The 14,356-nt window shown below is 40.0% G+C and overlaps 1 protein-coding gene across 5 annotated transcripts in view; it reads right to left on the bottom strand.

Moving 5' to 3' along the window:
- POC5 (POC5 centriolar protein) overlaps positions 1-14,356 on the bottom strand; it is a 75,407-nt gene that overhangs the window by 4,236 nt on the left and 56,815 nt on the right. For 4 of the 5 annotated variants that reach the window (XM_075591347.1, XM_075591331.1, XM_075591365.1 and 1 more), the window contains 5 exons: positions 11,479-11,583; positions 8,743-8,922; positions 7,696-7,858; positions 4,025-4,170; positions 2,040-2,153 (listed from right to left, as the gene is read on the bottom strand). In XM_075591347.1, coding sequence (XP_075447462.1) covers positions 2,040-2,153; positions 4,025-4,170; positions 7,696-7,858; positions 8,743-8,922; positions 11,479-11,583 — 708 coding nt within the window. The remainder of the gene's footprint in view (positions 1-2,039; positions 2,154-4,024; positions 4,171-7,695; positions 7,859-8,742; positions 8,923-11,478; positions 11,584-14,356) is intronic. The other variant, XM_075591341.1, reaches the window with a different exon arrangement.

The following is a 14,356-nucleotide window of genomic DNA, read 5'->3' as shown; positions in this document are numbered from 1 at the left end:
AAAAAAAACTGAACAAAAAATGGCATAGGAAAAAAATCGAGGTGGCAATATGGTAACAGACGTTTATACGGTATGATGGTATGTAACAAAGCAAAACTATTTCAGCTTCCAAAATATATATTTTCTAACATTATACCACTAAATTTGATCTTTGCTCGCTGAGAAACACCACTTTAGGAATTTAAATCTGAATAATTAAAGTTTCATTGAAATGCATAAGTAATGTTTACAAGACAAAAATAAACAAACAGTTCTCAGATGACTTGTCATAGCCAGTTGATACTTTAATTATATATTGCCGATTGCTGAAATGATCAAATTAAATCATGCAATTAGCAGACCTGTGTGTGAATGTATTGTCAGCCACACCTTGTAACAGAATTCATCATTTTTATGTGGATAACATTTTTGTGCGTGTATTTTTTCCCCTTTCTTCCTTTGGCCAGAAGCACTCAATGCACATTCTGATTAACTGCAACCTGATCGATCTTTGACTAAACTCATTTCCTGACTCGTCTCATGAGCGATATGTTTTGCTTGGAATATGTACTACACACAAATATGTCAATTTACATAGAACCCAGAAAAAGATTTGCTTTGCGTTCCTGAACACCAGTTACAGTATTTATTGCAATCTGTTTAAAAATAAATTAGAAACCCTACGAAGTGACATACAGTACTAGTTAAAATAACATGCCCTGGAAATACAAAAAATAAACAAACATACTTCTAAACACCCGTAGTATCCAACATTCTGGCAACCTAAATTATGACAAATAAAAGATTTATATAAAGAGGTCAAACATTATTATTGTATAAGCAAACTGCTTTGTTACGGCTATGAATTAGTATAACAAATACCATATAAAAACGGTAAACGTCAAAAGCAAAATTTTATAGCGTGTAATCCGTGCTGTTCATGTAGCTTGAAAAATAAAAAAGCTCATTGATAAAAGTCAATGCCTGTCAATAGAACTGGTAGATGCAGTGTCTTAGTAGAGTCTGGCACCAGGACAAAAGTTACATATGTATTTTATATTATATCGGCTATATTAATTTGAACCGATATGTTCTGTTCAAAGCAATCAATTATTCACTCATTTTACCAGATAAAAAGAAATAATGTCTCACACTAGGATATAAAAACAATGAGAAATCTAGTGTGAACCAAGTAAGGGTAGTTCAATGGGTACTACTTGACAGATAGAAATATTATTGCAGGAAGGGACAAACATCTGGAAATAAGGCAATATTGAAACAACAATGAAGGAGAATATAAAATATGTCTTCTCTGAAGAGGTGACCGCACAAAAACTGCCTCTGCAACAAAGCATATAGGATCACAGTTACTAAGTGGGGCTACAGTATATCATAACACCTTCTGGAGCTGGGAGACACCTTAAGGCAATTTACTTGAATTACCCGCAGTAGGTGGCTTACGGCGCCGGAAGGCGTATCATGGCATAGCAGGTGTTAGTAAAGATGCGCCAAAGTATATAGTAGAATGGATTTAACCCCTGGAGTGCCAGAAGATTGACAACACCTGAGTGCCAACAGACTTCGGGTTTCAGCCACACAATCACATAGCTGCGGCAGAACCACTAGGACAAAACGGAAATGGAGCAGGAACGCGATCGCCCTCTAGAAAACAAGCATTTCTAGCATGATGTACCCTGTATGTCATAGGGCCCCTAGCCGGCCCTAATGACATTCAGGGTGTCTTAGCGCACTCAAAGTGTTAAATGGCTGCAACAGAAAAGGGCAGTTTCACAAATGCGTAGCATGTATCCTAGAAAGAACAAACATAATGGCAAGTTGCAAAAACCCCCAAAAGAACTGGGATATTATAACGTAGAAAAGTCGTAATCAAAGTAACATTTATTCTCAATAATACCGTCAACCATTTGAGAATGTAGAACAACATATGCATAATCGGGTCATTTTTGTGTATCAGGTCACGTCTGCTCATATGAAGTAGCTATTGAAGCGGTTAGTTAAATACAGACCTCAATAAAAAAAATGATAACTTGAATAAATACCAGTTTTTGTGTTGGTAATACGAGTGATCCTGATGTTGTAGCAGAGATTACGACTGGGGTGCTTATATCATCCTTACACTGGGATGCACTCGATGGACCAAAGTGGGGCGCAAACTAAAAGAAAAAAACAAAAAAGAGAAACATTGAAAGCAAAATGTTATCATTTTATTCAGTGACCACAAGTAACGTCTAAGGCTACGGCCCCGCGTGTAGCCAAGTCCCCCGGTCTGCAATGAGCTGCAGGGGGAAAGACAGGGGGGCGCGGCCGTGACGTCACCTGGCAGGTTCGCCCTCATTGGCTGAACTGCCAGGGGGCGTGGCCTACCGCTCCGTCGCGACTCCTGATCTTAATTTTCTTGAGAGCAGAAGTTTGTCGGCGCAGCGCGGCGTCCCCCCCTCGCTGCGGGCCGGCCCCATTGTGGGGCGGCTCATGTCCCTGCAACGTCCGCCACAGCGGGTGCTGCAGTAGCCAGCGCGGACGTAGCCTTACAGATGCAGCAGAGAAGATTAGCCTACACAATATGAATTGAAATAGACAAATGACAGAGCAACCAAAAAGCAGTATATTAACTACAATGTGTGGTAACCTGCATAAAATGTATGTCTGCTGTGTACAAGAGAAATACATAGCAAAACAAGTACAATTTTTTAAGTATTAATGCCTAACTTTTAAAAATGTAATGTAACTAATTAATGCCTTTTCTCCATTACTGCTGCCATTGATTTTTTTTTTTACACAATCATGCATGGTACCGATTGATTTCATAAGGTTGCCCAAAGCTACTTTTACTGCCGATGTCTGTGTTTCAACCATTAGTAACAGTGAATCGCTCAAGTCAGCTACATGGAATGTGCTCTGTGGTTCCTTGTTCTGCCACACTAATATATTTGAGGAGAAAATGGACCCAAAATGTAAATGCTTGAACATTGTACAAAATGTTCCACTGTCTCAATTGAGGTTACACTTAAAGTATTTCTCTAGAAACCTTTAAGATTTCCAAACTTTAATTAAAAGGTATATAGTCAGGTGCTTTGAATGAAGTTGCTCTTTCACATCAATTGAATACACAACTTACAACAGTTCTATTTGCTTTTACTATTGAAACCAAGGTTGGAATGTGGCCAACAAGATCACGAGGCGAAAATAAAGATTTTTAATAAAATGGCTAACCTACAGATGTAGCCTCATTCATCTTCTGCCAAGCTGTGGTAAAAAAAATTAATTTGCGAAGGCTCAGGAAAGACAGTCGTAGTTGTCACATTGCTGGCAACACTTGTAGCCACAGTTTGTGAGGGAGAAACAATATGCAAAATGCAGCTGAGAGGGAAAACAGTCAGACTGCATCTGCAGGTGGTTCCCTGGAACAGGAAAATATGGCATCCAGCTATTTCTTTGCACTCAGTATCGGTATTAGCAATGGAAATGGGCTGCCTAGCCAAGCCTAATATCAGTACATGCCACTAAAGTCAATGTAATGATAGGCTTCTTGGGAATGGTTAATTTAGTGAGTGTCATTTAATGCTCTACATTGCAGGACATCAATTTTCTGAGTACTTCACAAGCAAAGCACGTTCAGTGGGTCTCTGTTCGTAAAGTAGAATAGGCAGAACAGTGTTCTATTTTAGCCTACAGTATATAGGGCATGCTTAATTTTTCTCACCAGTAAGAAAACAAAAATCCAAATTTGAAACAAATAGTTTTATTGTACTAATTGAATTGTTGCATTTTTAGGTAAGAGATGACGCTGTTCTAAAAATCAAAACACAAATAGCATATTTTTGTTCTCTATAATGTACATCGATATTTTCTGGCCAATAATTGTGTTTTTCTGTAGTCTACAGTTTAAGTTCAGCAGAAATCATATTTGTGTACTTCAGATAAAAAGGTGTAAAGGTACAGTACAAAGTGGCAAAAAAGTTCTTTCTAGGCATATAACGTGGTTTATGTTTGTGTGATCAAATGAAAATTCACATTGAACACTCACAGTTTGCTCTGATGTAACAGCAGGCGTGTGGTATGGTGACGGTATATCATGTTGGCTTGAGCTCATATGTCCTGAAGTGGCTGCCTGATGCTGAAATGTAACTGAGGGACTGGAGCCGAGCTCTTCTCTTCTGTGTGGAGGATCTGCTGTTGAAGATAACGTCAGTGTCACAAGACATCCCAAGGGCTTCTAGATACGATTAAATGCTAGGTAAATTGTTATTTTCATTAAAAGAGAGTTGTATTCGGAGATGAATGCAAAGCACAATTTACCACTGACAGTCACCAGTAAAATGTCATGCTAAGTCTATATTATAGGCCTCCAAGTTCCATGAGATCCTCCACGCCGAGAACAAATTTGCTTTAAACTATAAAAGTGTTTTGTGCATAAGGTTAAAATGCAGGAAAGGGGAAAGCCTAAAAACAAAAAAAACAACATTTGTAGTCAACTTGATGATGAGTAGGGGAGCCAGTTTGCATAAAATATTAGCACAAGGGCACTTTGTCATCTGAAGCTTATTTCCAACCTCTCACTGTGTGCTATTTTGTTAGTAAAATAATTCTGTACTCTGTGTTGCAGTGTCACCTTGTGGTTGATTTAGTTTTTCATTGGTAGTGCACACAAAATATATACTTTCAATGTAATTGTGTTCTGGACATATCCCGACTTTACAAATCACGCTTATAGCTTGGTGAAATCTTCCTGCAACTTTGCCTGGTTGCTGAATTTAGGACTTTGTAGCTGAAGTATAGACCCCTGAAGAAATTAAATTTAGCCAAAACTAGGGAACCACAAATATCTGACTTGGGATGCATGTAAATACCCAAGTTGAGAAACTTTGGCAGTGTCTTTTTTTATGTTGTTGCAAAATAACGAATCACCACTTTTGTGTCCTATAACACACTGTTGTTTTTCTATACTTTATAAAAGAAAGGAAACCAAATAGAATCTGCTGTTCAATGCTGTCAAAGGTTCTGTGGTATGCAAAAAGTGCTTATATCTGTGACTGAGATAATTTAGTCTACAAATAACATTTAACAAGGGGGATAAATATCAATGTGACACAATTTGTGATAAAATCTTTTTTGTCAGATATATGAAACATGTTATTTGCATTTCTTACAACTGAACCTAACCTCGTCAGAATAAAAGTAACAGGCACTTTTCTTTTCTGCAAGATAAATGCGACAAGTGCAAAGGACAAGTAAAGTTAACCAGTTAGACAGGGAAACTTTGACACACTTGCTCCTATACCCATTCCCAAGTCACTCAAAGGCACAAACTGCTACAACGTTAAAGTCAACTTTATACAGTACAGGACGGCCGCAGTCATGCGGCGGGTTCCGTTCCAAGGACCCACCGGAAAGCGAAAATCGCCGGAAAGCGGAACCGGTGATTTTCGTTATGTGCGCATGCGCAGACCAGCAATGCGCTGTTCTGCGCATGCGCAACATCGGCAAACCAACCCATTCTGCGGACCGGCCCCTTCTGCGCATGCGCAGACATGGCGGCCCCCTTCTCGGTACCGCTGGATCGCCGAGAAGCAGGGCCTTGCTGTATCACAATTCTCACTTTCAACCCTTGATACGTATGTCCATGTGTGCATGCTTTAATGTGAATTTGTTTCTTAATCCTGCAACCAATATTGCGAGAAAAAAACTTGGGTCTAAAAATACCATATATTGTGTTATGACAGGTCCAGGCTTGTCATGGGTGGGTGCTGCGCATCAAACTGAAATTAATTGGGTTGGCCTGTCATGGATAGCCACTAAAAGGGACGCATGTGGGGTCAGAAACATTGAACAGATAGTGGTCTGTTGGCTTCAAAGAAAGCTAAATGTTTGTGAGTGATTGTTGGTACATTCCAGAGAAAGGTGACCCACCGGTTATTCCCTCATTGAAGGACTTTATTAAAAATGAGAATATCCTGTGATGTCATCCCCTCTTCATAATAAGAGTTACAAATCTGTAATCATGTCACCGAGGGCACGTTCTGACATCACACACACAGTATGTTTAAGAGATAAGGGACAGATATTCATTTGTTGCTTAAATTTAGGATTAAGATATTCATATTTAGTCTTGCCCCATCCCCCAAGAACGCCTGAATGTACTGATGTGAGAGAGTGGCATGGGGGCGGGGGGGTCTCAAGTAAACTCCCTGTCTGTGTCATCCATTTTGATGTTTGTCTGCACAGCTCGGGTTGAAAGATGTTTTGCTCTCAGCAATTTTTTATTGATACCAGCCATGGCAAGCTGCAGAAGAAGGGAACGTACAGCCTTGAGATAGTGCTAGGCAGTGTCAAGTGGGATCAGAATTAGAAACCACTTCTCACATTCACCGCCCCCTTATAGAATATACAAACACCCAGATGCGTATGTGGGGGAAAGGTTACTGAGCTTGCATAAAGATTTTTAGCAGTTTTTATCATATTCATTTGTTTTGCATATAAATGTAAGTTATTTTCTATGACGTACAAGTCACCCCATAATGGGGGCGTGAGCTTTAGTATTAGGGTATAAATATACTGTATACCATATATGTTAGACAGGTTTGCCTAAGATGTCTCCATCCAAGTGTACACCTGTATGCTTAAATAAACTCACTTGTTATTCTGTTATATTGAACCCCAATTTGTATTTTTCTTCACGCTTTCACAGATGTTACTCACGTGTGTAAATATTACAGGAGGGAAGTTATGAGTGTGGGTATATCCTTAGGCAGATACAAATGTAGTTTGGAAGGTGTTTTTTCCCCCCCCCTGTCGTAAATTTGTCAAATCTCACAGCCGATTTAAGACAGGGGCTTGGCTTATGTTGTTGCAATGGGGAAAATCGTCCTTAACGTCTGGGCAGACATTATGAAAAATCTGATCTCAACAGAGGGGTATTTGGGAACAAATACGTGAGATCTCATCTTCTGAACCAGTGACCCCTCTGGGAGAAAACCTATAACATTGGGGTAATGTACTGTATAGGGATTTCTATTTGACGTTTTATCCTTTTATTATAAGAAACTGTCCTGCATTTATTGTAACTGTATGTTCTTGTAATACTTTTATATATATATTAAAACATTTAATAAGTAATACTTTGGGCTCTGAATGAACTGTTGCACGCTCTGGAGAGAGTATTTTTTCAGACACATTTGGCTACAACTGATTTATGTGTTAAAGAGCATAGGTTTTCTATAATACACAGGGACCTAGGAACCTGGGGTTGCTGGCAAATATTAATTTGACATCTTTTGTTTGTATAACTACCCCAGGTGGTGGCAGTGTATAGATATGATGGCAATTTAGTAAGGGGTTAATATTAACCCATTGGAGGTACCTTGTGCAGGTGAAAGGTGAGTTGGCTAGAGTAGCCGTGTGTATTAACCCTGATTGCATATCTAAGACACGTGCCCACGTGTGTGCTGTTCGTGACGGTGGTATAGATGGATTTAGGGGAGATGCCAACTCATTTGAGGGACCTATGCAAAGGTGAACAGTGAGGCAGCTTGCGAGCTGTGTATTTATCCTTGTCATTTAGGGGAGATACTGTCCATTTGAGGGACCTCTGCGCGGGTGAAAAGTGGGAGCGCTTGCGAGCGCGAGTATTAACCCATGTCCCATATGCAGGTCGCGTGCTCACAGGGGTGCCATACGTGACAAGCCTGGATTACTAACCATGGTCCATTTTACTTTCTCTGCCTTGAAACATAGTCATTGCTTCCATATTCAAAGCACATACACCACGCATAAATGCTTTCTTCATGGAGCCTTCAAATTGCCCTCTCTCTGCATGCAGTCTCTCAACTTCTGCTCTGGCTTCTTCTACGGCACCATTCAACTGGAATTAAATGACATGATCATAAGCAAAATAAAATAAAGAATAACCACATGAAATAAAGCAAAGTAAATTATGTCAATAATTTCCTCAGTTGAGGCCTTCCCCTTTCCTGTCTGAAACAGAATCTCCCAGTGGAGTTCTGACGCAGTTTCCTGGATCTGTAAAAAATATTGTAGTAAAATGTTGCTTTATTTCAAAACGGCAGTGTGCCAATCAGTAATTGTGACGTTACACCATAGGTCACCGTTTATGACGGACTTCTGGATAGCTTGCTTTCTGCAGTTATTTGACATTTCCTGAAGTATCTATACATTAGAAGTGAACATCTCTTTAAACAGTGGGGCTTTATATGGCAAATGACAGTCAAGATCATTTTATTGCATTTTCATATTTGTAGCTTGAAAAGTAATCAATTTAGGAGTTGAGGACAATTCCGGACATTCTTTAATGGTGAAAATTAAACAGTTCTTAAAAAATTAGCAATGTAACAAATGAAGTGGAGACCAACATATCCCAGGATTCATTACCACGAGGATGTAACATTGACAGAGAAGAGGTAGCACAAAACAAACAAACTGTCACAATAGAGTATGATCACTCTGTAGAGATAAAAAAAATAACCAACTGATTTTTTTTTGTTATTACGTTAAAGTAATACTTCTATTTAAGAAGACATTTATCTGAATATTGGCCAATAAATAGCACACACCAGACATGCTTCTGATTTGTATTAACTATGTTAAGTACTGCTCGATAACAGCAAAACAACTAATAATACTGCACAAGTCATTGTACAAATATAGGTATAAAACTTTTTATATATCACATTATGTCACCAAGTTGAAAGTGTGCCTAGTCCGGACATTTATATATTACAAAAGTACCTGTGCAATCTTGGCTTCGTAATCATTGGACAGTTCAATACAAATTTCCTGAGCACGGGTTCGACAAGCTTGTTCCACTTTATCCTTCCAGTTTGATTCAATAACCGAGTGCCAAGCTCGCCAAACATTCTTCACTAATGTCTTCCTGTAATGTTTATCTGCTAGGCTGCATGCATAATCCTAAAAATATGAACATATTTAATTGTGCAGCAAATAAAAATACCACTTTTGAGCACATTCACATCTCAGGTCCACAAACCTGCCTTTCCCCATTATCTCGTAGCATACAATGCTTCTATTGCAGCCAGGCATTCTGGGTAATGACATGCAAATGAGCACTCAGTGTGTCAAAGAACTGACTACGTACAGAGATAAAGGTATTAAAGCTGCAGTTCAGTCAATATCCTGCATGTGTGTTTTTTTTTTAATAAATCAGTGCTGTAGTAAGAAAAAATACTTTTAGCATTTTCTGTTTTAAAAAAAACAACTTTGAAAGACCAATTTTCTTGTATTCTATTTTAACAGCCATTTGCTAAGGCACTGCCCCTTCATGTCCTGTCACAAGCTCTGGCAAACCCCTTTGTCAGCCCTGCCCTCCCTCTAGCACATGTCAGTGCAGGAGTGCTCATGAATATTCATGAGCTTCCACTGAGAGACAGAAGCAGAAGAAAAACAGATCCCTTCACTAATTATGTCACCAAATTTGCAGATCAATACATGGAGAACGAATTGACCTGCAGCTATACAGTTCTTTAGGTAATTAGAGATTGCACACATGAAACTATTGAAGTAAAAACATAAATTTAAAAAAAAAAGAAAAAAAAAAAAAAGACTGAACTGCAGCTTTGATCTGTTGACAATATATTTTTAAAGCTTTTAGGAAATATAATCTCTTTCCCAAGTAAACCAATATAGGTCTACAAATTTGTTTTACCACGTTAAAAACCCTAGAGACCATTATTATAATGATCAAGGGAAGGGTGTGCAGGAAAAAGGAAAGATAGGAGAGACGTTGAAGGCATTGGTTAATAGCAACGTATGGCCTCAAAATATGAATCTACTTCTAAAACGATCACTTATTTTAAAACTTGTTAATAATTTATTTACGCTGTGAATGTTTTTTGAACTACAGTACTGTATATCCCTAATCGCGTCACTGCTGGTGAGGAAAATAATGATTGTTTGCTAAAGTGATAATTATTACACACAGTGCACATTTTAGTAGAGGCACTAGGGCAGCTGTTCCCAAATCTACATTTGTTGCTCTAGCTGGATCATATTATTTTGCCAGGACCCATAAGTAGCATATTCATGCAGGATGTCCATTCACATGTTTATTATTTCAAAAACCAAGTGCAATTTGTAATCCCCATGAATAGGCTTGTGAACCCTTGCATTCAAATGTGCTAACAAGTATCATATACAAAATCCTTTACAATTAAATCCAGTCCATTCACTCACTACCCTACATAACTGTACCTAGTCCTCGGATGGTTAAATCACACATGAACGCATATGACAAGAACCAAGATTAAAACCACACATAGCGTGATGCAGTTACCTTTAAATTTGTTTAGCACTACTTGAAAAGGGCAGTAGACTGTTTTATAAAAACCATTTCAGGAGTGTGTAGATCAGGTCTAAGTTCTTTATGATTGTTAATATTTTGGGCTACATCTAAAATACTGTATAATCTCTTCTGGAGGATGTTATGCGTCCACGCTGCCGCTGCGAGCGGTGACATCACCAACTCTCCAAGCATGAGCACAGGGTGTCCTGCATAATTTTGCAAGCACAAGCGGGGAAGTGTTTACACTTTTTTTTAATTATTTCTGTACATTCATAGTATGATTGATATAGTGGCAGCCTACCCTTTCACTTGCAGAGGATCGCAGCAAAGTAGGTTGCCAGCGGAGGAGAGCAGGAACACAGCGCAGACACCGGATGGAGGGGCGTTTGACATCACAGCGCTGGGGCGTGCTCCTCCCTCGTACCTCCGAATCACGTGGCCGCCACCTTCACTATTCTGTTTGGCTGCCCGCGCACATCTTTTTTGCCTGCGCTCACAGGTTTTTCCGAAAGTGCCCCGCCTAAATAATAATCTTGCGCCCGGGGCTCACCCCGCCCCTCCCCCCCCACTCTCCTCCTCAGTTTGTGCACTGCTGTATTCAATCACAACACACACTCAATCACAACCAACACACTCAATCACAACACACACACAGACAGACAACAGGCACAGCACACGCACACACACACACCCACACACCCAACAGGCACAGCACACACACAACACACACAAATTCACAACCAACACACTACACACACACACACACACACACACACACACACACACACGGTTTGGGTGTGTGGGTAGGGGGGATTTAAAGTAACTAAGCCTGCTCAGGTCCCCCCACGTGCGGGTAACAGACAGGACGAGGAGGGCTTGTCTGTGTGCAGGGAAGGCCCCGCCCACTCTGCAGGCAGACAGAGCAGAGCAGCTTCTGGCCACCCATGCACAGCTCTGCCCGCCCCCAGGTTTCCCCGCACGCAGCCCGCGCCCCCCCCCTAAATAATCTTGCACACCCCCAAGGGGGCGTGCCCCCCAGTTTACGCACCGCTGTATTAAGAAAATGTTTAGTAATACAACAGTATAAAATTCACCAGCACTGCAAACAACAGTAATGACAAATTGGACCATCCATAATTTTTGGCTTTATATGTCCCAATGTCTACCTCTTGTCTGGCTTCTGTATGTTGAAGTCGCCAGTGTGTGAAAGTTCTCATTAGCTCAGTTTTTTCCTTCTGCTTCTCTATAGCGTGGGTCAAGTTAGAAATCACCTGGAAGAAAAACAAAATCATACTACTTTAGTAATCTTTATTGGGGTGCCATTTATTTATAGCAGAAAAATATTAACGCAAAAAAACATATGCAGCAAATTCAGTAGCAAGCTTTAAAAAGAACCACAAAAGGTAAAGCTTTGTAGATACTAGTAGATGCAGTACAGCGTTAACTTTCATCGTTGTCGTAATGTATTCAGCAATATCTATAGTGGCTTGACCATCTTTTGTGCTACTGGGTGTTGCAGCTGTGAATTTTTGTCTTTGCTTAGGCCATTCACTTAATGATCACCATTTTCATATAGTGAATAGCCCTAATAAACCATTAAATGCAAATGTACAGTGACAAAAAGGACCCAGACAATACATAAACTTTATTTGTTAAATTCCATTGTAGTTCGGTGGGTAGAATTAATTTTATTTATAAAATGTTTACCAGGAAGTAATACATTGAGAGTTACCTCCCGGTTTCAAGTAGGTCCTGGGCACAGCGTTATGATGGCAATACATAGTTACATTAAATGAACAGGGTTATACATTATATTTGAAGACATTAATTGTTCATGCAAAGATAGTATATGTTATGGGCGTACAGTATGTAACAGTTACAGACCAGATTAAAATGTGAGCAGACTTAGTTTTGAAAGAACTTAGGTTGTTCCAGTTGTGAGGAGCACGGTAAGAGGAGGAGGAGCGGCCGGATACTTTGTGGAACCATGGGACTTTGAACAGTCTTTTGGAGTAAAATCTCAGGTGATAAGTGCTGCATGTGGCAGGGGTGAGGCGCTTGTGCAGATAGGCGGGTAGCTTGCCCAGAAAGTATTTGAAGGCAAGACAGGAAAAATGAACTTTGTGCCTAGGCTCAAGTAATGGCCAATCTAATTCTTTGAGCATTTCGCAGTGATGTGTGTTAAATTACATTGAAGGCAAAGCGGCATGTTGAGTTGTAGTGGGAGTCTAGTTTGCAAAGGTGAGTTTGGTATGCTGTACAATAAATTATGTCCCCATAGTCTAAAATTGGTATTAATATCTGCTGGCAATCCGCTCTCTGAGCTACAGTGAAAGAAGTAGGCGCTAACACTATTCGTGATCACTAAAAAATAAAGTGAATAAAATAAATGTTCAAGTGATACAATTGTGTGAATAATCAAAAAACGTGATAAAAACGTGACATTAATAAATGAATTAAGACCCCCTGCTCAAACCCATCTGGCAGGGACTGGTTTCTCTGGTCCCCAAGTAGTAGAATTTTGTTCGCAATCCAGGGGGAGCATATAAGGGAAATAAAACAAAAACAATCTAAGTGTAGACAATAAAACAATGTGAATAAAGTCTGTGGATTTCTTGGCTCTTATGTACAGCCTACTCACAAGATCTCAGTATTTTACGGGCAACAGGTAGCAATTATGGACGACATGAAGAACTCCTGGTTCAGAAAAGATGATGATCTCCGATCACAGCAAGATGATGGTGCATGAAAAAAGAAATATATCCATAGTGCAGACCAATCATAAAAAAACGTAACTTTATAAGGGTTCAAAAATGCAAACTTACAATAAAAACGTTAAATTAACGCATATATAACTAAAATGTGATGGAAGAGAATCGATGTGAACACCTGGCTCACCCCCCGCCTCCGGTCAGCGATCGGTTCGTGAAACGCCTCCACAGTCAGCTACCTGCTTCCTGGTCTCTCTCTGAGGCGTTGCGTCAGGAGTCTCCTGACGAAGCCACGGATCGGATTGGCGAAACGCGTAGAGTGACAGCTGCCCAAAGGAGGAGAGAAGTGACAGAGATTGCGAATCCCTAAACCGAAAGTGACGTGACGCAAAGAACCGGATGTGACGCGACGCAACGCCTCAGAGAGAGACCAGGAAGCAGGTAGCTGACTGTGGAGGCGTTTCACGAACCGATCGCTGACCGGAGGCGGGGGGTGAGCCAGGTGTTCACATCGATTCTCTTCCATCACATTTTAGTGATATATGCGTTAATTTAACGTTTTTATTGTAAGTTTGCATTTTTGAACCCTTATAAAGTTACGTTTTTTATGATTGGTCTGCACTATGGATATATTTCTTTTTTCATGCACCATCATCTTGCTGTGATCGGAGATCATCATCTTTTCTGAACCAGGAGTTCTTCATGTCGTCCATAATTGCTACCTGTTGCCCGTAAAATACTGAGATCTTGTGAGTAGGCTGTACATAAGAGCCAAGAAATCCACAGACTTTATTCACATTGTTTTATTGTCTACACTTAGATTGTTTTTGTTTTATTTCCCTTATATGCTCCTCCTGGATTGCGAACAAAATGCGCTCTCTGAACAGCTGGTTTAGGGAGGATTTGTTCTTATAAAGTACGCGTAGCATGACATAGGTTTTAGATATCAGGGTATCAATGTTCCACCCAAATGATAAATGGGAGTCAAACCATATGCCCAGATATTTAAAACTAGTGACTGGGGCTAGGATGGTATTCGAGTTGGTTCTGATCTGTAGCTCCATCATTGGTAGCTTTAGAAATGTAGCCTTGGTCCCAAATACCATTGTTACAGTCTTGTCAGTGTTTAAAAAAAAAGTTTGTTTTAGGAAATCCAATTTTCAAATCTCGAAATATCAGATTGAAGTATGTGTCCAAGCTCAGAGAGGCTAGGGCTGTGTGCATATAAGATTGTGTCATCTGCATACGTGTGCATTGAAGCTCCCTTACAAGCTGTAGGTAGATCATTGATGAACACTGAAAAGAGAAGGGGCCCCAGAAAAGAGCATTGCGG

This window comes from Ascaphus truei, chromosome 1, assembly GCF_040206685.1.
Source record: "Ascaphus truei isolate aAscTru1 chromosome 1, aAscTru1.hap1, whole genome shotgun sequence".
NCBI lineage: Eukaryota > Metazoa > Chordata > Amphibia > Anura > Ascaphidae > Ascaphus > Ascaphus truei.
This window is presented reverse-complemented; position numbering and strand designations above follow the sequence as displayed.